This window comes from Myxine glutinosa, chromosome 5 (assembly GCF_964187855.1).
Source record: "Myxine glutinosa chromosome 5, kmMyxGlut1.1, whole genome shotgun sequence".
Classification (NCBI taxonomy): Eukaryota; Metazoa; Chordata; class Myxini; order Myxiniformes; family Myxinidae; genus Myxine; species Myxine glutinosa.
In genome coordinates, this window is record NC_136265.1 from 98,403,419 (window position 1) to 98,430,844 (window position 27,426).

General features: G+C 44.9%; 1 protein-coding gene across 6 annotated transcripts in view; it reads left to right on the top strand.

The window, feature by feature from the left end:
- Positions 1–25,934, top strand: part of LOC137427323 (uncharacterized) — a 112,431-nt gene extending 86,497 nt beyond the window's left edge. For 3 of the 6 annotated variants that reach the window (XM_068116742.2, XM_078778387.1, XM_068116743.2), the window contains 2 exons: positions 14,359–14,529; positions 21,717–25,934. In XM_068116742.2, coding sequence (XP_067972843.2) covers positions 14,359–14,529; positions 21,717–23,491 — 1,946 coding nt within the window. In that variant the 3' untranslated portion in view covers positions 23,492–25,934. Of the gene's footprint in view, positions 1–14,358; positions 15,882–21,716 lie in introns of those variants that run through there. The other 3 variants (XM_078778388.1, XM_078778389.1, XM_068116744.2) reach the window with 2 other exon arrangements.
- The last annotated feature ends 1,492 nt before the right edge of the window (positions 25,935–27,426 follow it).

Sequence of the window (27,426 nt, forward strand, 5' to 3'; positions counted from 1 at the left end):
TCTGGCACTGGGCTACCCGGGTCCGTCCTCCGGATCCTCGGGCCCCATCCACAACTCTACCGGCTCCCAGAGCCCACCTGCGGCCTCACCTGGCCGACATCCTCACAGTGGTGGAGTGCCCAACCAACTACACGCACTAACAGGCTACACGCCCAGCCATTTCCACAACACTAATGCACCCATTCACAACACCATTCTGCAACCGCACCACAAGTGCCAATATCCAACCACAATTTACCTGTACCCTCTACCTAACACCTACACTACCCGCCCCGGGTACTCGTGAAAGGGGTCCACTCTTCCCCCATCCACACCTTCGCACCATGCACACCACTCCGTACCACTCACTCCAACTCTCTCCACACACCTGTACCTGCACACCTGTGCTCTCACACCTGGTGCCACCTGCACCCTTCTCTCCCCAAGCGCATTCGCGCTGATCCACACACTCACTACTCACACACTGCTCCACACACCTGTCCAGTTTGCACACCTGTGCAATCACACCTGTTCCATCCTCACACACACACGGCATCATCTCATCTAACTACTCCCTTCTGAAACTTGCGCTTCCCAGTCGTCCCTTTAAACTATTGCGCTCCCTCGTCATTATCATCCACACTAATCTACCTGCGTCCCCACTACAGGTATCAGTCACTAACTAATCTTAACGTTACCTACTGTCAGCTTCGCTAGATCCCTATCAATATAACCTAACCCACCCGGGCTAGTTTTCACTGCCATACACCCCATAAACTATTGCTCCTTTGCCCCCCGTCTGTGAGGGATGGTGGATTTGCCATCCCACCACATCGGGGGTCTCTCACTACCAATTTTGCACATCAAATTTCAACAAATCAAAAATTTGCCAATCACTACCCATCATCTGCCAATCACTACTGCCAATCCCTTGCCAATCATCAAATTTTGTTTTTCTCTAATTTTGGGGCCAAAACACTAACCTCATCACCCAGTCTACTCACTAATGCCTCTCGGTGCGCCAATTCCTGTCCAAAGCCAGGCTTCGTAAAGCCAAGCCATGAATGCGGGTTGTTCTGTGCCAGCGGCTGGATGCGTCCGGCATTCGGTGCAGGGATGGGGGCTCACCCGTGCCGAGATCCCACGCACCATCTCGGCACGGAGCCATCCGATGTCCCGCTCTCGACCTGCCGGCACGTCTCACCAAAAAGTGGTCGCCATGACGACCCTTTCTATCGGGCCGCCCGCTCCGCCTAGTGGAGCACGGACGCGGCCGTTCAAAGCGAGGCCCAGCACGCACCGAGGGCCCGATTCGGCTATAAGTCGTTCTAAACTCTACCCCGTCTAACGTCGATGCTTCACCTGGACGCTTACTCCCCGCAGCCCGTTCCTTGCTCACACATCCAGCCGTTTCCCTGCTCCTCGTACCTTTCCTTACACACCCAGGTACACCCATTCCACTCACAGCCTTGGTCACACACCTGACCACCGAACACTTTGGCACACATTCGTTGGTAGCACACCTCACCAACACACCTCTTCGCGCCCCCTCCTCTGTCACCTCCTCTGTGACAATCACAGGTGTGCTCTCATTCGCACACCCAACCACGTGCCTCACTACCAATTCCAGCGTGCATTCCCACTCACGCTCTACCATTCCAGGTGTGCATCCTTCCATCCCAGGTGTACATCCTCGCTCACCTGTCACAACTAACTCACGCTCCATGTCACTCTCACTACTTTCACCTCCATTCCTGACAGAGCACTCACCCTTACTCTTGACAGCGCACTCTTTCCTCATGCACCTGTCCGTCACACACCTTTCTCGCGCACACTCTCCCGTTACACCCTCTGTAACACTCACCACAGGTGGACACTCTTCCTTACTTCTGACAGCGCACTCTTTCCTCATGCACCTGTCCGTCACACACCTTTCTCGCGCACACTCCTGCGCACACTCTCCCGTCACACCCTCTGTAACACTCACCACACCGCGCTTCCATGTGCCCCCTCGCACACGCGTTACGACCGACTCACTCTCGCCAGCACACTCACTCCTTGGCACGCACTTTTTCCTCACACACCCCAGAGTCGGACTTTCTTGCACACCTCCTTTTTCGCACACCAGACCTGTCGCACACTTCACCAACGGCCTCTCACGAACACCCGGGTCCATCTCGACCCCCAAACTCCTTAAATCCCCTGGCGCATCATACGCACGACCATATTGGTCACCACTTACACCGGGTCCTCTTCCTCTTCGCTTCTCCTCCATCACCTGCGAATCCCTCATCCGGTTAATGAGCACATCATCACGATCCAAACACAGACTTTGGACCAATTCTTTTATCTCCTCTTTTATTTCTTTCTTATCCCCTCTCCGTCGCTTCTTAATTTCGCTCATCCCTTCTTCCACTTCTTCTAATTTGTGCTTCACTTCTTTTATTCCCCGGTACGTCTCCTCAAGCTCGTCCTCCAAGGCTACCTTGACCGTTTCCATGTGCGTCCTCACCTGCCGGTCCTTCGTCTCCATTACCTCTATCACCTCGTCCAGCCTCGTTGTCAGTCCCTCACGTACCATCTGACATTCCCTCTTCGTCGCTATCAAGTCATCTTTTAGTTCTTTCTGTGTCGCTTTTAAACCTCCTATTACCGCTGTGTTCTTTTGAACCTGCTCCACTAACTCCGTCTGTCCCACCGTCAGCTGCTCCACCTCCTGCGTCAGGTCCTCTATGCCCCCTTGTAACTTTACAGTCCCCTTTCTCACCTCCTTCTCCATGTGCTCCTTACAGTGCCTCACCTCCTCGCGCACTCCTCCGACCTCCTCACTCACTCCTCTTCTGATCTCCTCTCCCATCACTTGCATCTCCTGCCCAGATGCCACCCTCATCTGCTCCATTTCCTCCCTGTGAGCATCCAGTTTAGTTTCTACCCCCATTCTGACCCCCTCTATCTGCTGCCCCATTTGGTTAACTTCCCTTTCCGCTTGGTCCCTCATGTCCCTCAATTTGCCTTCCATGGTGTTTTCTAACCCCTCTAACCGTTTTTGCATCCCTTCCATTTGATTCTCTTGAGCGGCCATTCTGTTTTCTACCCCCGTTAACCCCTCCTGTATTTCCCCTAATCTATCGTCTAATTTCCCAAATTTCATGTCTAATCCCTTAAAATTATTGTCTAATCCCTCACCGGTACCCCTCGCTTCGTCCCTCATTACCCCCATTTGGCCCTCCATCCTATCCATTTTTGCATTCAGTTGGGTCAAGAATAATCTGAGGTCAAACCCGGTTTGCCCAGCGTCCCCAGCCGCCACCGCAGGCTCGCCCTCCGCGGCGCCGCTATTTTGGGACCCTTCAACCACGTGAGCGAGCGCGCCATTTTGCGCGCCCGCTACTTCGTGCGTGACGGCGCTATTTTGCGAACCTGCCGCCCTCACTGCTTCGCTCTCCTCTTGTCCCTCAATTTGGTCCTGGACCGACCCTGCTTCACTCTCCCCTACCGGACCCCAGCCGTCTTGATCCGCCATAGCGCGACTTTCAAAATTCGAGTTTCGTAACACCAATCCAAATTTTGCTGTTATAATTTCGTCGAGCGCAGTAACCGCGGGACCGCGCTCCGGATCGATTTGGTCGAGCGCCGTACGCGCTCCGGCTCGATTTTCCCTCCCAAAATTTGGGCCTAACTAATTTAGTCCCGGGTCCGAATCTCACTCCTCGACACCAATTGTTACTCTAATAGTACAATTGGTGTTCCAAAATTTGGGCTAAATAAATTTAGTCCCAGGTTCGAATCCCACTCCTGACACCAATTGTTACTGACACGACTTTGATGTTAAGGTGGGCCGAGCGGAATGGCCGTCGTGTCCGCACAAATTACCCGATTGTACTCGAACGTTGACGAAGCCGCGCCACGCTGGCTCAATAAGGAAAAAGAAGACACACGGCTGAATTATAATGACAGACACCAGGGATACGGTTCTCAAGACCTCCGGAGGAGATTATATTCGTGCGGAAGGTCAGATTACAGGGACGAGAGGTACAACATAGAAAGACAAGCACTTAGACACAATCTTATATTATTCCCCAACAGACGACAGGCAAACGGGACAAGGCTGACTCACACGGGGGTTGATGGCAGGAAAGCGGTTGTCGATGGCTCCAGGTCCTCCTGGGCTCAGGGCAGGATCGACCCGGTCCGGTCCAGAGATGCGGAAGGTTGCACAGCGCTCGAAGTGGCGTCTTTTCGTCTCAAGCTGGGGGCGCATCTCACGTCACATCCGGCGCGGGGCCGCGTATATCCGGCGGGGAGTGACACGCCCTCGGCTCGTTAGCTCCGCCTCGTGGAATCGGCACGTTGCTTCTCATTGGGTGCGTGCGGGGGGGGTTACCGGCTCCGCCCTTGACGAGGAGCTGACAAGGAGCCCCTTTGTGGTAACCCCGTGGAGCGCATGGTCTGGAGCGCGTTGTCTGGAGCGCATTGTCGATGGCGGCTAACCGAGCCGGTGGGAGGACGCACACTCCCCCCCGCGCAGCGCCGTGCCCCTCTGTTGTTGTAGACGGGGAAGAAGATGGGAGGAGGTATGGGAAAGGTCCTAAACTCACTACTGATGCCATATAATCACATTCTGGTGCAACGAAGAGTCAGAATTAATGGAAACGAGTCCTTAACTGACATAGATTAAGAATAACTAGGAAGATGTCCGAAAGTGGTCTACGTGTGGTGCGGTGGACCTGGGCACGACATTTAATGGGGGAATAAGGGGAAGGTCGGCTCTACTGAGTGTTATTTACATGCAATGGGACTAGGGAATGGGGGATTGGGGAAAGTTGGGGAGTATTGGAGAAATAGGGGAATATTTACAAGCGGATATGGAGGCCAAATTCCATATTCGCAACATTATATAATGTGCATGGAACAACCTCTGTTGATTCAGCACAGCATATGTTGTTCTCCAAGAGTGGTAAACCAGAAGCAATGTCACCGACAAGTGATGCTCTTCATTTCCATTTGATGCGAGTACACTATCAAGCCATGGTATGGAGAAATGCTCATTGTGCCATACCTGACCTTCCTGCAGCTGTGGAAATGGGATGGAAACGTGGCGATTAAGGACGAGAGGCTATTCTGATGTCACTGAGTCCAATCCCAGAAAGTTGCCTCAAGATGATTTGTTGTGCATGCCAGAAGCGATGCAAGACTCGACGCTGCAAATGTCGCTATTCAGAGTTGAGGTGCACATCAATGTGTGCCTGTCAGCAACAGAGTGATGATCAGACCCCTTGTATGAATTTGATGTAGTTTGGCAAAACAACATGTGTGACATTCCTGAATGTTTGTACTTCATGGCCATGTATACTTAATTTTAGAATAAATTGTTGTATGAAACATTGTCTTATTAAAACCATTTCCCATTTTATAGTGTCCAATTTCAATATCAGTTTGAGTTTCTCTTTCAATATGTCGCCAACCATAATATAGACGAGACAAGACGGATTTATGAAAAAAGGCCATGTATAATCTTCTAGGTGCATTTTGGGGTAAAAGTTGTAAAGTTAAAGTAAAAGAGCTGCATGTATATACATGATATATAAATGCTTGTTCAAAGAAATTGTCCAAAAATGGCAATTTGGTGGCCATTTTGTTTATGGTCAAAAACTCAAAATTCGGCTTGGGAACTCAAAATTCGGCTATGTTAAAAAGTGAGGTTCCCAACTTTTACCCAAAAGTGCACCGAACATTCACATTCCTCAGAAATCCGTCTAGTCTATTACAAAGATCCTACAAACCATCCCTGGGAACATTGCCACAAATTAACTACAGTTGGAGGCTGCCTGGGGTCAGTAACGATCCTGAAAAGAGCCCTCGGAACAAAATTCTGAGAACGTCACAACTTAGCCCATGAATCACGATCCTTCACCGAAACGAAGGTGGATACTTCAATTCCTGGGAGGGCTCGTTCCATCTTCTGAAACCTGAATTATGGAGATAATCCATGACACGCGCACACATGTACACAGGTTGCAATAGATACAACCCGTTCGGGGCGTGTCCAAGAAAAGAAGACAAACAAGTGACTGCACCAGAGGCAAGGTAGCTTATACTCGTACAATCGGATACAATACAATAGTAGCATCAGGATCTTAGTAGTAGAAGTCCACAACATCAACAAAGGTGTTGGTGCTTGCACTGTTGTTGCAGATGTGATCCAGCAGAGCATCTGAGTCTGTGGTTGGTACTTTCATAAGCTGTGAGAATCCTTATGAGGACATACACCTGAGTAATTTTGATTGGATAGTGGCTGACAGCAGATCATCGTTGAAGTCACACAGGATAACAGTTGGGATTGTTTGACGTGGAATTATTGAGAGGTAATCGTCAAAGTCTGCCAAGAAGATAGTCATTGAAAGCTGTGGACGACAGTAGACAGCTACAACACACATCCTTCGATGTAATTGTGGTCACTGTAATAGCCTGTAATTAATGTAACATTATTCGATTAATTACTTTAATTTCAAAAAGTTACAGATTCGGATGAAATTAATGAAGTGGTGGTTTAGCTGTGCTATTAGCCAATTGATTAGAAATTAATAATTTTGTGATTATTTATTTATTTTAATTACACAATTACTCAATCAATATTATTGATTCTCTTGATTTTCATCACACCTGTCAAGCTACTGTGTACAGGCTAAAAACAATTTTTATTTTATTAAATATATATTTAATTTTCTGTCAAGCTACTGCCTGACACCTTCTTGTTGTCACTTGGCAAAAAAAATTTTTTCCACAAGTATGTTGATGACTCCAGTTTGTTTGTGTGTGTGTTTGTGACTTGTCAAATTTTTTTTTTTTTTTTGCAAGTTATGTTGATCACTCCGGTTTGTGTGTGTGTGTTTGTTTGTCTGTCCGCTCACTTATACTTGCCTACAGGTCAAAATTTGAAACCAATCTTCACGAAACTTCACCAAATGGTAGAGCTCGTGGTCCGCCAAAATCCTATATATTTTTGAGGTCAAAAGGTCAGCATAGGTCAAAAGGTCAGGTCAACCACTTTTTTCGAATTTCTAAAATCCTCAATTTTCATCCGATTGACTTGAAATTTGAATAGGATTTACATATCGGATAACTGAATTCAAACACCCACTATTTTTGAGATTTGCATAGGCGAAAAGGTCAACATAGGCCAAAGGTCAACCACTTTTTTCAAATTTCTAAAATCCTCAATTTTCGGCCGATCGACTTGAAATTTGAATGGGATTTACATATCGACTTACTGAATTCAACCACCAACTATTTTTGAGACCAGCGTAGGCCAAAGGTCAACCACTTTTTTTTGAATTTCTAAAATCCTCAAATTTTATCCGATTGACTTGAAATTTGAAGAGGATTTGCATATCGGCTCACTGAATTCAACCACCCACTATTTTTGAGATTTGCATAGATGAAAAGGTCAACATAGGCCAAAGGTCAACCACTTTTTTTTGAATTTTTTAAATCCTCAGTTTTCATCCGATTGACTTGAACTTTGAAGAGGATTTACATATCAGCTAACTGAATTCAACCACCAACTATTTTTGAGAGCAGCATAGGCCAAAAGGTCAACACAGGCCAAAGGTCAACCACTTTTTTTCAAATTTCTAAAATCCTCAATTTTCATCCGATTGACACTAGATTTGAATAGGATTTACATATCGGCTTGATGAATTCAACCATCCCTGGTTAGAATAGGTACACCGTATCCCTGCGTGTCATAAGAGGCGACTAAGAGGGTTGGCGTCAGGAAGGGCATCCAGCCATAAAAACATTGCCTCAAAAAGAGAACCATGACAATTACAACTACATATGGGCAGGGTACAGCCAGAAGTGGAGATCGGTTTCTGAGGCTTGGGACATGGAATGTAGGGACAATGACAGGGAGATCAGGAGAAGTGGTGGAAGTATTGATCAGAAGAAGACTGGACATATGTTGTGTGCAAGAGACGAGATGGAAGGGAAGTGGTGTGAGAATGGTGAAGGGTAGGCAGGGACAGAAATACAAGTTTGTGTGGCAAGGATGCCCAGAAGGCATGAATGGTGTTGGTGTCCTGTTTTCTGAGGAGTTTGTAGACAGTGTGGTGAGTGTGACTAGAGTGAGTGAAAGGTTGATGATGGTGAAAATGATGATTGGAAAGCTCTTGGTGAACGTCATCTCGGGATATGCTCCGCAGGTTGGTCGGAGCGATGAAGAGAAGGACAAGTGCTGGTGTGCGATAGAGAAGCTGATGGAAAACGTGAAAGATGAGGAAGTTGTTGTGGTAGGAGGAGACCTAAATGGACATGTGGGAAGGAGTATGGATGGTTTTGAGGGAGTTCCTGGGGGTTACGGATATGGTGTGAGAAATGGAGAAGGTGAAAGGATTTTGGAGTTTGCTGATGGAGCTGATTTGTTGATTTGTAATACTCAGTTCCAGAAAGAGGATAATAAGCTTGTTACAAACACGTCAGGTGGGTCGACGACAACCGTTGACTACCTGATGGTGCGTAGGCGAGATAGGGGGCACCTCCGGGACACAAAGGTGATCCTGGGGGAGGAGGCTGTTTCACAGCACCACTTGGTTGTCTGCGACATGAGGGTGAAAGGTGCGAGGAGAGCTCGGCGGGTGAAGTACCAACCGAGAATGAAGGTGTGTAGGTTGAAAGAGGTGACAGTAAGGGAGGCATTAAAAGAGAGGCTGAGTAGGGTAGAGGATGATATGGTTGAGCTTGAACGTGGTTGGATGTCAATGAAAGATAGTCTGTTGGGAGCCGTTGGTGAGGTATGTGGATGGACAAAAGGACCACCGAGGCACTCGGAAACATGGTGGTGGGATGAGGAAGTTGGAAAGAGGATTGACGAGAAGAGGAAGAAGTTCAAGGAGTGGCAGAAGGCGAACGGTACGGGAGCAGAAAAAGCAGAGCATGAAAGTTATAAGGCAGCCAAGAAGGCTGCAGAGAAAGAGGTAGCAAAGGCGCAGGAAGCATGTAGGAAAATGTTCGGAGAAAGCATGGATTCGGAAGAGGGTCAGAGAGTGGTATTCAGTATTGCAAAGCAGATAGCGAAAGAGAGGTGTGATGTGATGGGGGTGAGTTGCTTGAAGGATGAAGTGGGACAAATCGTTGTGGACCCAGATGGAATTAAAGGAAGATGGAAAAGATATATGGAAATGCTGTTGAATACAGAGAATGAATGGGATGGCAACATAGAGAGTAACCCAGTTTTAGGACCGGCAGAGAAGATAACTGAGAAGGAAGTTGAGGAAGCGATAAAAGCAATGAAGATTAGAAAAGCAGGAGGGCCGACGGGAGTTGTGGGAGATATGTTGAAGGCAGCAGGAAGCTGGGGTGTGAAGAGAATGACAGAGATCTGTAATCTGGTGGTGAAAGAAGGCCGCATTCCAGTGGATTGGGAACTGAGTACCCTCGTCCCTCTATACAAGGGTAATGGTGACCCTCTGGAGTGTGGCTCGTACCGAGCGATAAAGTTATTGGAGCATGGAATGAAGGTATTTGAAAGGGTGTTGGAGAGGAGGATAAGGAAGAAAGTGAAGATTGACGAAATGCAGTTTGGATTTATGCCAGGAAGAGGAACGACAGATGCGCTCTTTATTGTGAGGCAGTTGCAGGAGAAGTACATGGAGAAGAGGAAGAAGTTGTTTCTTGGGTTTGTTGATCTGGAGAAAGCATTCGATAGGGTTCCACGCGAAGTATTGACATGGGCATTGAGGAAGTTAGGAGTGGAGGAATGGTTGATCAGAGTAGTGATGGCAATGTACAAAAGAGCGCGCACAGCTGTAAGGACGAAGGACGGGAACAGTGGTGAGTTTGAGGTGAAGGTGGGAGTGCATCAGGAGTCGGTACTAAGTCCACCACTATTTGTAGCTGTGATGGAGGTGCTGGCTCAGAACGTATTGGAGGGTTTACCCTGGGAGTTGTTGTATGCAGATGATCTGGTGTTGACTGCGGACAGTATGGATGGACGGAAGGAATGTATGGAGACAAAAGGTCTCAAGGTGAATATAGGAAAGACGAAGGTGATGGCAAGTGGTAAAGCATGTGGTGAGGTGGAAAGAACTGGGAAGTGGCCCTGTGCTGTGTGCAGGAAGGGTGTCGGAGTGAACTCCATTCAATGTACAATGTGCACTGAGTGGGTTCATCAAAAATGTAGTGGTCTGAGAGGGTCATTAACCAGTGTGGCAGCTACATTCAAATGTAAGGTGTGCACAGAGGGAGCTGCAGATGGAGGAAATGTTGAGTTGGATCTTGGAGATGGCGTGAAGCTGGAAGGTGTGAAAACATTTTGCTACCTCGGAGACATGCTGAATGGAGAAGGTGGATCAGACTCCGCAACGGTTGCCAGAGTGAGATGTGCATGAAGCAGTTTCGGGAACTGAGTGGCGTGCTGATGAGGAGGGGAGTGTCGTTGAAGCTGAAGGGAAAGGTGTATGCTGCATGTGTGAGAAGTGTTATGATTTATGGGAGCGAGACATGGGTAATGAACATAGAGCAGCAACGAAGGCTGGAAAGGGTGGAAATGCGAATGGTTCGGTGGATGTGCGGAGTATCATTGAGAGAGAGGAAGACAAATGATGAATTGCGAAAGATGATGGGAATAGACTAGAGCCTGTGATTGATGCTGTGAAGAGGAACAGGTTGAGATGGTTTGGTCATGTGTTGAGGAAGGATGAAAGTGACTGGTTGAGAAGAGTGATTGAAATGAATGTAGAAGGAAGTAGAGGACGGGACGACCGAGAAAGACTTGGCTAAAGATGGTGGAAGAAGAAATGCGGGCTAGCGGGTTAACAAGGAGAGATGCAGAAAATAGGGCAAACTGGAGAAGATTGTCATGGGGGCCGCAAGGCTAACCCCCGCTCTTGCAGGGAAAATGGCCTTAAAATGCATGTTGTGTTGTTGTTGTTTGTTTGTCTGTGAGTGTGATAACTCGCAAATACTTTTAGTCATACTTTACCAGAGGATTCTAAAGGACAAACTTGAGGTTGTCGATGTTTTTTGACTGTATAGATCAAAGGTCAAGGTTGTCTCATTTGTCCGGACAATATCTCGGCCATTTTTTGACTAGGAAGCTAAAATTTGGGCACAATAGTGAACAAGTGCTTTGACAAAAACGGTGTTTTAAATTTTTTTAAACAAAATTATTATTGATTTATTAAGTATTACTTAATTCCTGTCTTTCATGTGCCTTCTGTGCTAGGAAGCTGATATCTTGACATGACAGTGATGAAGTGGCTATAAAGGGTATTTTTGATTTATTGATTTATCGATTAATTATTCGTTGAATCACTTGACTTTCAAAAAGTTGCATATTCAGATGAAACAGTTGATTTAGCTGTGCTATTAGTCAATTGATTTTGAAATTAATTATTTTACGATTATTATTTATTTATTTTATTTGCACAATTAAACAACAATTATTTATTTTCTTTCTCATTTGGGCAATATTGCAGGCACCTTTTGAGCTAGGAAGCTGACGTTTGGACACAACATTGACCAAATGATGTGGCTATAAAGGATATTTTTGATTTGTTAATCAATTTATCGATGAATTACTTAATTTTTCGATCAATTATTTGATTAATTTTCAAAAGGTTACAGATTTGAATGAAGCAGTGGTGGTTTAGGCATGTCTTTAGCCAATTGATTAAGAAATTCATTATTTTATGATTATTATTCATTTATTTTAATTGTCCAATTAATCAATCAATTATAATTATTGATTGTCTCGATTTTCGTCATACCTGTCAGGCTGGTAGCGAGAGTGGGGCCTGCCGGCCTTTTTTGTTTGGTTGTCTGTGAAAAGGATATCTCAAAACATTGTGGATGGATTCGGACGAAACTTGGTGGAGAGGTTGGGTTTGTGACAAGGAAGAACTGATTCAATTTTGGTGAAGATTGGAATCCGGATCCGGATCAGATAATTTTTACACTGCGCCCACGAAGCGAGAAGCAGGCTTCAGCGATCGGATGCATCCGTACATACGTACGTATGTCATACGTGTGTCTGCATTTTAAAAATTCTTTTTCTCGGCCGCAATTGGTCCGATTGACACGAAATTTTCCCTATGGGATCGCCCCCGCCTGTAAAAAAAATTTTATCGTAATTATGATATGGGTCACGTGGTACGGACGCCATCTCAGAAAACGTTTCACCTCCATATCTCCGAACCTGCTCAATGGAAAAAAATGAAACATCGCTCATTGTCAAATACTCCCGATGGGGAATAAGATATTGTTGCGGGTGTGCCATAATGGCAGACCCCCTATAGTCAATTGCACGACAACATGTAGCCTGCATTAGTCAGTTATGTCTTATTGAATGTAAAGATTAGCCCTTTTCCATTGAGTAGTAAAAAAAGACCAAATATGCGTTGAGTTAGGCAGAATGTCAAACCCTTGTGTGGTTAAGGGAAGCCATAACACCAGATGTACAGAAAGGCGTGGCCAAAAGCACGGCCCATGTCACCAATGGCGAGCCGGGAACCCGTCGCCATGATGCGACAAGCCTCAGCCAATGAATGCTGTGGAACATTTTGAGGGGCGTGGGCTGATCTGGTAAAAGCCCACGCGGATCACAATTTCATTCTCTTTTGCCTGGGATTTCGCCACGTCGACAACCTCCTGCTCTGTTCTCTCTTTGCCTCGTGGACGACACGATTCTCTTGCTTTTTGGACTTCGCGAGGACACACCTGAGCTCTTGCCCTTTTAGCCACGCCCACGACGAGACCTCGCTTGCCTTTTCGTTTCTACCATGACACGTGTTTGGCCTTTGTTCGACGCCCGACACCCATCGCGTCTGCACCGATCTTTTGCGCCATCCGGCTGACCCGCAAGCGTTGGCAATTTCTACACGACTCACCTGTGCTGAAGTTAAAACTTGTATGCGTTAAAACGATCATTCATTCACCTGTGCTGAAGTTCATCTACCTGTGCTGAGTTCGTCCTTGCCAACTTCGAGGCGGCGGTTCGTCCTATGGACCTGACGTCATTGAACTGCGAGCCGCACACACCAGACCCCGTGGCCAATTGCGAGGAATCCCAGCACGTACATCGTTACGCCCTTTAACCAGTTATTCCCTGAGTGTGTGTGTCAGAGAGTGAAGGCACCAGTGGGGTTTATTATGATAGGTAAGCATTGTTAAGGTGTATCTTCGTCTCTTTTTCTCTGTGCCTTCTGAATAAAAGGCTGTACATTTGATACCTTTCCAACCTGTTCGGTACGTCCTTTCACCAATTGGCCTAGCATCATCCGAGACCTAATTTGGCTAGACTCGGGTCCATAAATCTCGTGGGGGTAACGCCGCTTTCCACACCGTAAAAAACCTCTCGGCACGCAATTGAATATGGTGTGGTCTAGTGGTTAGGATTCGACGCTCTCACCGCCGCGGCCCCTCGTACTTCGGCGGTCGTACCGCAACAAATTGTTGTCAGGAGTGGGGATTTGACTGTACCTCCGGTCCCTGCAACAATATGTTAATAATGTTATCATTGGTGCCTTCATTATGACGTCATAATTCGACAAGTACAACACTTCATCCGATCAGTATGAAATATTTTTTCTCTCCAACTGTTAGTCTGATGGACACGAAATTTTCACCATAGGAGTGCCTTCTCCTCGAGAATTATTTAATGACAATTATGACCACATGCCATGTTGTATGGGCGCCATCTTGGAAAAACGTTGCACCTCTATATCTCTGAAACCGCTCATTGGACAAAATTGAAACATGGTGCGTTGTAAAGAACTCCCCTTGGGGAATAACATATGTTAGTGATGATGTTGTCAGTACTTTCATTATGACGTCATACTTCAACAGGGACAACGCTTGGTCTGATCAGTTTGAAATTTCTTGAGCGTGCTATAACTGCTATATGCAAAAATGATATTCGTGAATGTAAATTTATGATGTCATCGCTCACGTGATCTGGCAGCCATATTGGATCAAAGAAAAAAAACCTTCAAAAACAGAAGAGTTGGCTCGCACCAAGGTGACTGCACAAGGTAAGTATTCTATGAATAGTTTACTGAAGTTTACTGAAAATACCATCTAGTTTACTGAAGCAGTTTGTTTCACGTGCATTTATAAAAGCTGTTAATTTAGAATACTAAACACATGACATCACTGATATAATTGGATGAATTTACCATCTAGTATGAACATCAGTGGAAAAACCCAAACTTTTGAACAGCACTATATTTACAACAACAATATTTTTTTTACTTTTCTGCAGTGGAACAAATACATACGTACATGTTATACTTGGGTACGTTTGTCAGAATGATGTTACGAGTATTTAACAGAATCTGATATTTTATTTGTTTTACAAGTCATGTGATGTTGTATTTACAGGTGAATCCACTGAGTCTGCAAGGGAGACTGCATCTACTTTTATGAACGGCGCAGACACACGTCCACAAGACACGCCACCTGAAACCAACAAGACATTTTACAAACATGTCAAACCAAATTATGAAATGGTTGCAGAGAATAATTTTCCCAAGGATCCCAAAGGAAAGAAAGGTGAACGTCCATACAAATGCACAAGTTGTGGAAAATCTTTCAATTGGTTATCCACTCTGAAAATACACATGACAGTTCACAGTGGAGAACAACCATATAAATGCACAGTTTGTGAAAAATATTTTAGTCAGTCATCCACCCTTAAAAGACACATGAGAATTCACAACTGTGAACGCCTGTACAAATGCATAGTTTGTGGAAAATGTTTCAAACAGTCATCCACACTTAAAATACACATGAGAATTCATACTGGAGAACGCCCATACAAATGCACAATTTGTGAAAAATCTTTCAATCAGTCATCCAATCTTAAAACACACATGAGAATTCACAATGGAGAACGCCTGTGCAGCTGCACACTTTGTGGAAAATCTTTCAATCAGTCATCTAATCTAAAATCACACTTGAGAATTCACAATGGTGAGTGCCCATTCAAATGCCCAGGTTGTGGAAAATCTTTTAATCAGTTTTCCAACCTTAAAACACACTTGAGAATTCACAATTGTGGACGCGTGTGCAGATGCACAATTTGTGGAAAATCTTTCAATCAGTCTTCTCAACTAAAATCACACTTGAGAATTCACAGTGGTGAACGTCCATACAAATGCTCAAGTTGTGGAAAATCTTTCAGTCATTCATCCACCCTTAAAACACACATGGTAATTCATAATGGTGAACGCCCGTACAATTGCACAGTTTGTGGAAAATCTTTCAATCGATCCTCCATCCTTAAAATACACATGAGAATTCACAATGGTGAATACCCATATGAATGCACAATTTGTGGAAAATCTTGTCATCAGTCATCCAACCTTAAAACACACATGGCAACTCACAACGGTGAACGCCCACACAAATGCACACTTTGTGGAAAGTCTTTTAATCCGTTATCCAATCTCACAAGACACATGAGTATTCACAATGGTGAACGCCCATACAAATGCTTAATTTGTGGAAAATGTTTTAATCAGTCATCCGCCCTGAAAACACACCTGAGAATTCACAATGGTGAACGTCCATACATATGCACAATTTGTGGAAAATCTTGTAATCAGTCATCCATCCTCAAAAGACACATGAAAATTCACAAGCGGTAAATGCCCTGATGAAACTCAATTTGTGAAAAATCTTGAAATCAGTCATCCATCCTCAAAATACATATGAGAATTGACACGAGTGAATGCCCATACATGTGCTGAATTTGTTGAAAATTTTGCAGTCAGTCATCCAACCTCATAATGCACATGAGAAAACACGATTGGGAAGTTCTTTCTTCAATTGAAAAATATTTTCATCAAGCTTTTGAATTGTCATGAAAATGCCTGTTTAAATAAAGTGACTTCTTGCAGCAATGGCCACACTGATTTGTTTAAATAAGAGTAAAATGTCTACACAAGTCGCAGGCTATGTTAGTTGGTATTGTTACGTTTGGAGGGGGTAGACAATGATTACCTTAGTTCAGGTAGAGTGTATAGCTTGGTGTGCTCCGACTGTCGTGAAGAAGAATAACCACCCCTATGTACCATAAGTAGGGATCCAGAAGACCGTGTATCGTGGGTAAACTTGTATCTTTGTCCCCATCACGAGTGGTGGGTCTTGTTAATTAGTGAGGGATTATTGGTAAATTAACCCCCTGTGTGTCGTTGCCTCTGTAATTTATTCCGTTGTTCCTTATGACACCACACTCGAAACCAAGCCAGAATCGCGCATTTAAATACACTAATGAATAAAAACTAACCGGAAGCCAGGCATGAAGCACTACTGCTGATTACACCGACTTGCTAAGCGCACAGGACAGGCAGCTCCGTGGAGACACGCCCAAAGAGCGGTGATTGGGCGGGATTTGATTGGCACCTTGGACTGGTAAGGTGGCACGCACTGGTTGGATCAGACACGGAGACGTGTTGAGATAACGTCAGAGCCTGGACGTTAAAAGAACACTGACCGACATTTTGCCCCCCTCTTGTGCCTTCTCGTTTTGGACTTTGGGTCGCATTTTGGCTCTCCCGGCATCGACGTTTTGTCTCTCGGCATCGACATCTTCTCGCCCATTCTTTTATTGGACACCATCGCGGGCGATCGTGTGCCGACTCCTTGCTGGTGGTCGTGAAGAAGAAGAGCCACGGACTGAGAACCGCGGGTTTCCAAACAGGAACGGCGAGTGGACAGGCGCGGCCCGTAGTGAAACGAGGGCGGATTGAGGCCTTCTCCACGCCAAGGCCGGAGCCGCAAACGGATTGCGTGCATGCGGACCTGAGACAATTCCTGACAAGGTTCGGAGCCGCTCGCATACAAGTGCCAACCACACCTTTTATTTTTATATCATTATATTTCCCTTTGTCTATGTACTGAGTCTGTGTGGGGGTGCTCCAATTTAGGAATTTATTGTTATTTGACCGTGTTTTCTTTGTTACTGGCACTTTCTTTAATAAACCTGTTTATTTTTGTACATTTTAATTCCGCGTTGTTTGAGTTTATTTATTGCAGGGTCGAAGACTGCCGGTGGGATCCGTGAAGGTAAGTGCTCCGGCTTCTCCCCCCACTTGCCCCCATGCGTATTCTCCACTATATTTTGACTGAACGCCTCGGAGTTAAAGCCCGTTCGGAAATCCGTTTCCTTGGAAGATTTTAATCACCAGGAACGTGACAGTATCATGTTCACGATTCAGCACTACATTTTGGTTTGATTAATGAAGGAACACATCTGATAACAACTGTCACTTTGATGCACTGTCAGCAAGGAGGGGTGCATTTCAGAGTATGCTGTCGCATTTTAATTTATGTTATGAACATTGAATAGCCCATGATACCTTTCTTGAAGCTTGTCCTTTCATGTGTTCGTTGTCTATTGACATTATGTACTTGGGATTAGCAATGATCCCAAGAACGGTGAGGAAATTGACTTTTGGATAAGCATGGAATTGCAATAGTTTCTCCAAGGTCTTTCTCTGGACTCCGCTCCACTTGCAAAGGTCTGTGTGTGGACACAAGGCCACATTGTTTTCTGGCTCACTGATGTTCTCAATGAATGTAATCAGCATTTTGCTCCAATCACCATTCTTTTGTGCTGGTGGGATATGCCTGAGGTGTGTACACTGGGCTCTGAGCTGTCTCGCCTTTGTTTGAATATCAGCCCAGCTGCAAACTGCCATCCTGGTTTTTCACATGCAGGGGGATACATCAATATGTGCACCAACTCTCGGATGGAGGTTAACCTGGGGGTCCTGTCTGTTCTCATTCGTTGGTGGATGTTAAAGATATCATGGTGTATTTGGTGAAGAGTGGGCGACTTATTTCTTCCAAATACCTGCACACTTGGTCTAGTAACCTGTGATAGAGCTTCGACCCACCCAGGATTGTACCTGGTAATGAGTGTCCTGTCATCTCCAATCCTATTGGAAGTTTGAGCACCCCAGAGCTAAGAAAAATTTTCGATCCAAGAAATTCTCACATTGTCACCTTCCCTCTTCAAAAAGAAGTCCTGAAAATGTCACGTGTTCATCCTGAACTTGTTCTGTTGTCCTTTTTGCTGCAAGAGAAAAACTTCCAAAGCTAAGGCTACCATTTTGTATTTGTCTCATCTAACTTATCATTTGCTTGTGCTGTTTTATCGATTGGTACCAGTGTCTTCTTGTGTTTATATATATACTAGGGCATGCCCGTACTATATATATATCTAAAATTATATCCCCCCCCTCTATTTACATGAAATGGTTTGGTCCATTCGCAAAGCCAAAGCGAACGGCTTGCGAGTACGGTGACAATCCCCCCCCTCTATTTACATGAAATGGTTTGGTCCAAAGCGAACGGCTTGCGAGTACGGTGACAATCCCCCCCCTCTATTTACATGAAATGGTTTGGTCCAAAGCGAACGGCTTGCGAGTACGGTGACAATCCCCCCCCTCTATTTACATGAAATGGTTTGGTCCAAAGCGAACGGCTTGCGGAGTTTGGTAAAGAAATCGCCATAGCTCGGTAACTACTTGTCCGATTAATATGAAACCTTGAAAAGGCACATCCTCAGGTCCCCAGCAATATACCTGGCAAGTTTCAAGTATATCGGACCCGTGGTTGTCGAGAAACAGCGGTCACAGACAAACACACAGACATACACACATACACACACACACACACACACAGAGATTACTGGAATTATAGATAGATATATATATATATACAGTATATATATATATATATATATATATATATATATATATATATATATATATATATATATATATATATAATTATTATTATATATTTTTTTGTGTTGATTTCATGTCTGGGTCTAGACATTAAATCAATACAATAGAACACCCAACATCCATCAATAACAAACAACAACCTTTCGGTGGTGTTGAACTCTCAAAATACCAACAGGTGTGTATCTAATAGCTCGGCTTGTCAACCTACTTTTTCCTCCTTAGCTTACCTGGACTATAGTCCGTTGAGTTTATGAGATCGAGCAGTGTCTGTAGGTGAGTGAGTGAGTGATTCCATAAACACTTCACGAATTATCGCTTGACCCAAACAAATGATTTTGATGAAACACACACAGCTTGGCCACAAGCTTTATATCTGATGCTTAGCGAAGATGTATTGACTGCATCAAAATTTGCGCTCACTATGGAGGTCTACAGGGGTGGGGGTGAGGTTTGAACCCCCCCCCCCCCCCCCCCCAAATAGGTATTTGCTCTCTTCTCAGAAATTCCACACGATTTTAATGAAACTTGACCATGAGCTTCAACACCCGGGATGTACCAAAGTTTGTTCATAGCATTAAAAAATATGATATGAGAGGTTATGTAGGGGGATTTGAGTGACTGTTTCTCCTGATCCAGGTGAGCTTGAGGACCCGCGCCCGTAGCTTGTAAGACAATGCCATTTGGAACAGTGTTTGTCTGTCTGGCTGGTGTATGTATGTATGTCCCTCGCAAACGTTCACCAATCTGAGCTGAGGACCTGGTCACATGACAGGGGGATGCATTTAGTAACCATTGCAGTTGCATATTTTACTAAAAGGAAATATAATAACCTTCTGTGGAATGTTTTGGGGTCTCAGCAGGTGTCGTAAGGCAGGTAGGAGGTTTCAGAAATTCCTCAATATAATTATGATTTTGAAATGTGATCGACATGGACTTTCCTCCCAAATCCAGAAGTGAACCGACGATGATGATTCGATGATTTGAAAATATTGTTACGTGTGTGGGGGTAGGTAATGAAATACCTTAGTCGAGATAGAATTGTATAGATTAGCATTCCCCGAATGTCGTGAAGAAGAAACCTTCATGTATCTAAGTTAGGCCGACTGCCCAGTAAGATCGTATATGTGTCTCCATACGAGGGGTGGAGCTATGCTAATTAGGTAGGGCTTAAGAATAATCCCCAGTGTGTAATTGCCTCTGAGATTTTCCCATATGTTTTATTTCATCTAAAAAGGGCTGCCATTACAACAACAACCATAATCACCGACAGTACCCAGACATTACGACCGGCAAGTACACCCCGCCCAGCCGACCATTCCCGAAGGACGGCTGGACTCCGCCTCAAAGGACCGTAATTGACAGGCCACGCCCCGAGCTTCGTCATTGGGCGTCAAGCTGCCTGTGAGGCCCCGCCCGAAAGGGGGATGATTGGTCGTGGAGATGAGATGATGTGCCGAGACGTCAGGATTGGTCGAGTGTGACGTCAGCGAAGGACAAAGGAGGGTGTGTCCCTCCCTCTCGCTGTCTCTCTCTCTCTGTCCTGGGCTTAGTGCGAGCGAATGCATTTGGCACTCTCTCTGTTCTGGCGTTGGTGGCGAATTGTAACTGGTTGGCTTCGGGTCGCTCGGCTGTGGCTGCTTTGTTTTGTGTGCGCTCCTGGGAAGGGGCTGGTGAGAGACAGCAGTTCGGGACGGTCGGAGCTCATAGCAGCTGAACGAGAAGGATCAGGGGAGGAGCTCTTGCCTGTTTGCTTCGCGCCGCCGGCGGCTGGCCGTGGACTCGACTTCACGCCAATCGTATTTTCCCGTGCAGGGACACGGGACCTGTGACACCACCAAACCCTCTTTGAGACCGGAGCTAAATGGCTACATGACATCCGACATATATTTTCACTTTTATTTCTCCCTGTGTCTGTGTACGAGTCTGAGTGGAGGCTTCCCTCATTTAGGAATTTTAGTTTTACCGCACATTCCTTTTGCTTGCATTATTTTCATTAAATCATTATTTGTTGACTTTCAATTTTTTGTCCTGTGTGTTTATTTGTTTGTGGGTTCGGTTAAACCCCCTTCGCGTCTGTCTGTCCAGGAAAGGCCACGGGACCTCCGTTTCCCTGGCGTGCCATACAGAGGAATCACCATCGATTCAGCTCATACGCTTGGGAGTTAAGGCTAGTTTGGTCATCCGTCGCACTTAGGTCTTCACCACATGGTCGATGCGACAATATTTCAATACAATCATGATTTAACATTTTATTTTCATATATTAATACTATCGTATATTTGTGACCAAAACGTCTTCTTCTTCTTCAAATAAAAATAACACAAAAACACAGTCTGTGAATTCTTAATTACGTACTTTTGGAATATACCTTTTAACCCATAGAGACCCCTCAGACATTTGACGACCCGTTAAGTCCCCCAAGACCCTTAAGACTACCAAGACCCCGATAGACCCAAAACACCCTTAAAGACTCCAAAGACCCAAAATATCCCGAAGTCTGATCAGTTTGAAATTTCTTGAGCGTGCTCTATGCAAAAATTATATTAGAGTTTGTAAATTTATGATTTCATCGCTCACGTGGTCTGGCAGCCATATTGAATCAAAGAAAAAGACACCTTTAAAAACAGAAAAGTTGGCTCCCACCAAAGTGACTGCACAAGGTAAGTACTCTATGAATACCATCTAGTTTACTGAAGCAGTTTGTTGCACGTGCATTTATAAAAGCTGTTCATTTAGAATACGAAACATGACTCATCACTGATATAATTGGATGAATTTACCATCAAGTATGAATGTCATTGGAAAAACCCAAAATTTGAACAGCACTATATTTACAACAACAATATTTTTTTACTTTTCTACAGTGGAACAAATACATACGTACATGTTAGACTTGGGTACGGTTGTCAGAATGATGTTGGGAGTATTGAACAGAATCTGTTTTTTTTTTTTTTCACACATCATGTGATGTTGTATTTACAGGTGAATCCACTGAGTCTACAAGGGAGACTGCATCTACTTTCATATACGGCACAGACACACGTCCACAAGACTCGCCACCTGAAACCAACAAGAAGACATTTTACAAATATGTCAAACCAAATAATGAAATGGTTGCAGAGAATAATTTTCCTATGGCTCCCAAAGAAAAGAAATGTGAACGTCCATACAAATGCACAAATTGTGGAAAATCTTTCAATTGGTTATCCACTCTGAAAATACACATGACAGTTCACAGTGGAGAACAACCATATAAATGCACAGTTTGTGAAAAATATTTTAGTCAATCATCCACCCTTAAAAGACACATGAGAATTCATAATGGTGAACGCCCATTCAAATGTACAATTTGTGAAAAATCTTTCAATCAGTCATCCAATCTTAAAACACACATGAGAATTCACAATGGAGAACGCCCATTCAAATGCACAAGTTGTGGAAAATCTTTCAATTGGTTATCCACTCTGAAAATACACATGACAGTTCACAGTGGAGAACAACCATATAAATGCACAGTTTGTGGAAAAACTTTTTATCAGTCAGCCACACTTAAAATACACACGAGAATTCATAATGGTGAACGCCCATACAAATGTACAATTTGTGAAAAATCTTTCAATCAGTCATGCAATCTTAAAACACACATGAAAATTCACAATGGAGAACGCCCATTCAAATGCACACTTTGTGAAAAATCTTTCAGTCGGTCATCCAATCTTAAAACACACATGAGAATTCATAATGGTGAACGCCCATTCAAATGCACAATTTGTGAAAAATCTTTCAATAACTCATCCAATCTTAAAACACACATGAGAATTCACAATGGAGAATGCCTGTGCAGATGCACAATTTGTGGAAAATCTTTCAATCAGTCTTCCCAACTAAAATCACACTTGAGAATTCACAGTGGTGAATGTCCATACAAATGCTCAAGTTGTGGAAAATCCTTCAGTCATTCATCCACCCTTAAAAAACACATGGCAATTCACAAGGGGGAACGCCCGTACAATTGCACAGTTTGTGGAAAATCTTTTAATCGATCGTCCATCCTCAAAACACACATGAGAATTCACAATGGAGAATACCCATATGAATGCACAATTTGTGGAAAATCTTGTCGTCAGTCATCCAACCTTAAAACGCACATGAGAATTCACAATGGTGAACGCCCGTACAAATGCACAGTTTGTGAAAAATCTTTTAATCGATCATCCATCCTCAAAACACACATGAGAATTCACAATGGTGAACGCCCACATGAATGCACAATTTGTGGAAAATCTTTTAATTGGCCATGCCATCTGAAAACACACATGCGAAATCACAATGGCAAATGCCCACATGAATGCACAATTTGTGGAAAATCTTGTCATCAGTCATCCAACCTTAAAACACACATGGCAACTCACAATGGAGAACGCCCATACAAATGCACAAATTGTGGAAAATCTTTCAATCGATCATTCATCCTTAAAACACACATGAGAATTCACAATGGTGAACGCCCATACAAATGCACAATTTGTGAAAAATCATTTAATCCGTTATCCAACCTCACAAGACACATGAGTATTCACAATGGTGAACGCCCATACAAATGCTTAATTTGTGGAAAATGCTTTAATCAGTCATCCCACCTTAAAATGCACATGGGAATTCACGATGGTGAACACCCATACATATGCACAATTTGTGGAAAATATTGTAATCAGTCATCCATCCTCAAAATACATATGAGAATTCACAATGGTTAATGCCCTGATTAACCACAATTTGCGGAAAATCTTGTAATCAGTCATCCATCCTCAAAAGACACGTGATAATTCACAATGTTGAATGCCCTGAATTATTTTTTTTGGATACAATGTCGAGGCTCGTGAAACAGCCAACATTAATCACACAAAAAATCAAACCGACACATAAAACATATAATAAGGGGAGCGGCAGACAAGATGGGGAGAGAGGGGGAAGGACACAAACACACCATTTGAGAGCAGGGACATTGAGAGATCTGTGGGAGGGTGAGGGCTTGGGGGGAGGTGGGAGAGGTATAAAACATATGGACACTGCAAGGACTTCCAGGAAAGAAGTTGGAATTTCAAAAAAGTAGATCTGGGGTGAATTAGCGGGGGTAGAAAAGATCAAGGTTTTGGATGGGGGAAGATAAGAGATGGTGGTGAACAGCTGTTTTAAAGACCTGGTTGGAGGAGTGGGATTGAAGAGAGTGAGGGAGTTTGTTCCAGAGGCGGGAGAAAAGAGAAATGAATGAGTGAAGGTGAGCAGAGAGTCTTGATTTTAGCAGTTTAACCATAAGAGGGTTGCTGGCAGATCTTGTGCGACCTGTAGGAATATTTGGGGGACAGAGCACTGGGGGAGCAAGGACGGAGAGGCGTCGGTAGAAGACAGAAAGACCACTAACCTGCCTGCGGTGAGTGAGTGAAAGGCCCTCGGATTTAGCTTCATTGCGGGAGATTCCAATGATTCTGAAAGCTTTGGTTTCAACAGCGTGAAGCCGAGCTAGGTGTGAGGCAGGAGCACCGGCCCAGAGGGGGGAACAGTATTCCATTGAGCTGCCGATGAAAGCCTTGTATGTGGTGAGGAGCTCAGGCCAGCTTGGCCTTCACATGGCGCAGGATGCCCAGTCGGCGACTGGCTTTGGAGGCCAGCTTGGAAATGTGGTTTTCCCAGGAAAGGTCATGGCAGATAGTGAGATCCAAAGGCTTGAACGACATAACTTCTTGGAGAGGATTGTTGAGAAAGTAGATGCGAGGGTTGTCTAGTCGGTCTTTTCGGAGAGAGATAGTAAGAGTGTGAGATTTGTCAAGATTGAAAGACATGTTCCACTTGTTTGACCAGTCTGTGATTTTGTCCAGGTCTGCAGAGAGTGAGGAGGCTGCAGTCTGCCGATCTGAGGGATGAGGAATGGAGCGGCAGAGAGTGGAGTCATCAGCAAAGAGATAGAGAGGATTTTCCAGAGAGTCGGAGAGATCATCTATGAAGACCAGAAAAAGCACAGGGCCCAGAACACTGCCTTGGGGAACTCCAGCCTGAACAGGAAGGGGAGATGAGAGGAATCCATTCAGGGCCACACGTTGACTATGACCAGAGAGGAAGTCCGCAAGCCATGCGTGGAGATTTCCATGGACACCATAGGAGGAGAGTTTGGTGAGCAGAGCTGGGTGCCAGATCTTATCGAAGGCACGTGATATGTCAAGGGAGACAGCTCTGATTTCCTGTTTGGCATTGAGGACCTCCATCCATTGTTGAGACAGCAGAAGCAGCATGTCCAGAGTAGAATGACCTGGTCTGAATCCAAATTGATGATCGGAGATCAAGCCAGTTGAGAAGAGGAAGGATTTGATATCCGAAGCAATGATGGATTCCATGACGTTGCTGATAATTGATGGCAGGCTGATTGGTCTGTAGTTGCTAGGATCTGTTTTTGCACCTTTTTTGTGTAAAGCGGTAACGTTTGCTGATTTCCAAGATGATGGCAGATGACCTTGAGCAAAAGAGAGGGTGAAAAGAACAGAGAGAGTGTGAGATAGAGCGGAAGAGCAGGATTTTCGGACCCGTGGGCTGATGCAGTCAGGTCCAGTTGCAGAATCAGAGTCGAGGTTTGACAAAAACTTCACCTTGTCAGGAGAGAAGGACACAGAGTCCAGGAGCAGTTGGGTTTGACTGGGTAAGGTGGGAACAGAGAGAGATGGGTTTGGGACACAAGATTTTGAGGCAAACACAGAGTTGAGGCATTCGGCTTTGACACTTGCGGTGTCAACTGTGTAGCCATTTGAGGTAAGGGAGGGGATGGAGGGGGAACAAACACCAGAAACGGATTTGACCAGACGCCACTAGGATTTGGAAGAAGGAGACAGGTTTGAGTGTGGAGAGATATTGCTTCCTGGCACTCCTGAGGGTAGACACACACTGGTGGAAGGAACTGAGGTTGGATGAAGGGGAAATTTGTACACAATTAAATACAATTTGTGAAAAATCTTGTAATCAGTCATCCAGCCAACAATAGTGAATGCCCATACATGTGCTGAATTTGTGGAAAAATTTGCAGTCAGTCATCTAACCTCATAATGCACATGAGAGAATACACGAGGGGGGAATTCTTTCTTCAATTGAAAAAGATTTTCATCAAGATATTGAATTGTCATGAAAATGCCTCATAAAATAAAGTGACTTCTTGCAGCAATGGCCACACTGATTTATTTAAATAATAGTAAAATTTGTGCACAAGTCGCAAGATATTGTCGCATGACTACCGTTGGTGAACACCTTAGTGTAGCACAGATGACCAAACGAGCTGTTACTTCGAGGCGTTCAGTTCAAATGGCGGAGAATACGCGTGGGGAAACAAGTGGGAGGGGGAAACCGGACGGAGCCTTACCTTCTCGGACCCCAACGGCAGTCTTCACCCTGTCATAAATAAACTCACAAGAAACGGAATTAAAATGTACAAAAATAAACAGGTTTATTAAAATAAATGCCGGAACAAAGAAAGGCACGATAAACTAAATTCCTAACTCAAGGGACCCTCCACACCAGGCCCAAACACGGACAAAGGGAAATATAATTATGTAAAAATAAAAGGTGTAATTTTAATTGCACTTAGCTCACTCGACCAGTGCGTCTCGTCAAGACTCGTCCAGGCCCCGAGCGCTCAGTCTGGACGTGGCTCTGGTGTTCGTGGGAAATCTTCTCGCTCCCGCGCTGCTAGGCCTCCGTACGACCTCATTCACTCAGCCGCGCCGGCTGGTGCGAAACAGGCCTTCCGCGCGAATCGAACGGGCCGCGTGCAGCCCGCTCTTCCACACCGTGCTCGTCCATCCGTCCTCTGCACGGAAAACCGCAGTGGCTGTGCCGCTGCATGGCCACGAGCAAGATATCCCAACACGGCCGCTCGTGACGGCGCCCAAATCAGAAGGGGCAAGAGCAGCAACAACTACCCTTCACTCTCGTCTCCACAATGACAAGGCACCCGAGAGCGATAAAGGTCGGTGAGAGCGAGAAGCCATGGAGAATGGAAGAGAAGGTGAGAGAACATGTCTGCTATCGCGTTCTTTTATCACCCAGCCTCTGGCGTCATCTGGGGTGCTTCGCCAATCAGTGAGTCGCTCCCTACCAGTCCTTTCCTTCAATCAAAACCCCACCCAATCACGGCTCCTCGGGGCATGGCCTCGGCCTGCCCGACCTGTGCGCTTCCCTAGTCGGGGATGTCAGCGGTAGGGCTTCATGCATGACTTCTGGTTAGCTTTTTAATTAGTAAATTTAAATTCGGGCGATTGCATGGCTTGGCTATGTGTCATTGGTGTGGTGCCAAAAGGGACATATTAAATAAATTACAGAGGTAACGACATACAAGGGATAAATTATCCATAATCCCTGAGCTAATTAACATACCCACTTCTCGTAATGGGGACGATGATACACTTAATCTGAACACATGGTCTACCGGATCCCTACTTATAGTACTTCGAGGTGGTTCTTCTTCTTCACGACAGTCGGAGCACACTAATTGATACACACTACCTGGCCTATGGTATCCCTACCCCCTACAAACGTAACAATATGTCAGTTGGTATCATGTTCACGATTGAGAACTACACTTTGATTTGATTACTGAAGGAAGAAATCTGGTAACAGCTGTCAATCTGATGTACTGTCAGCAAGAGGGGTGCAT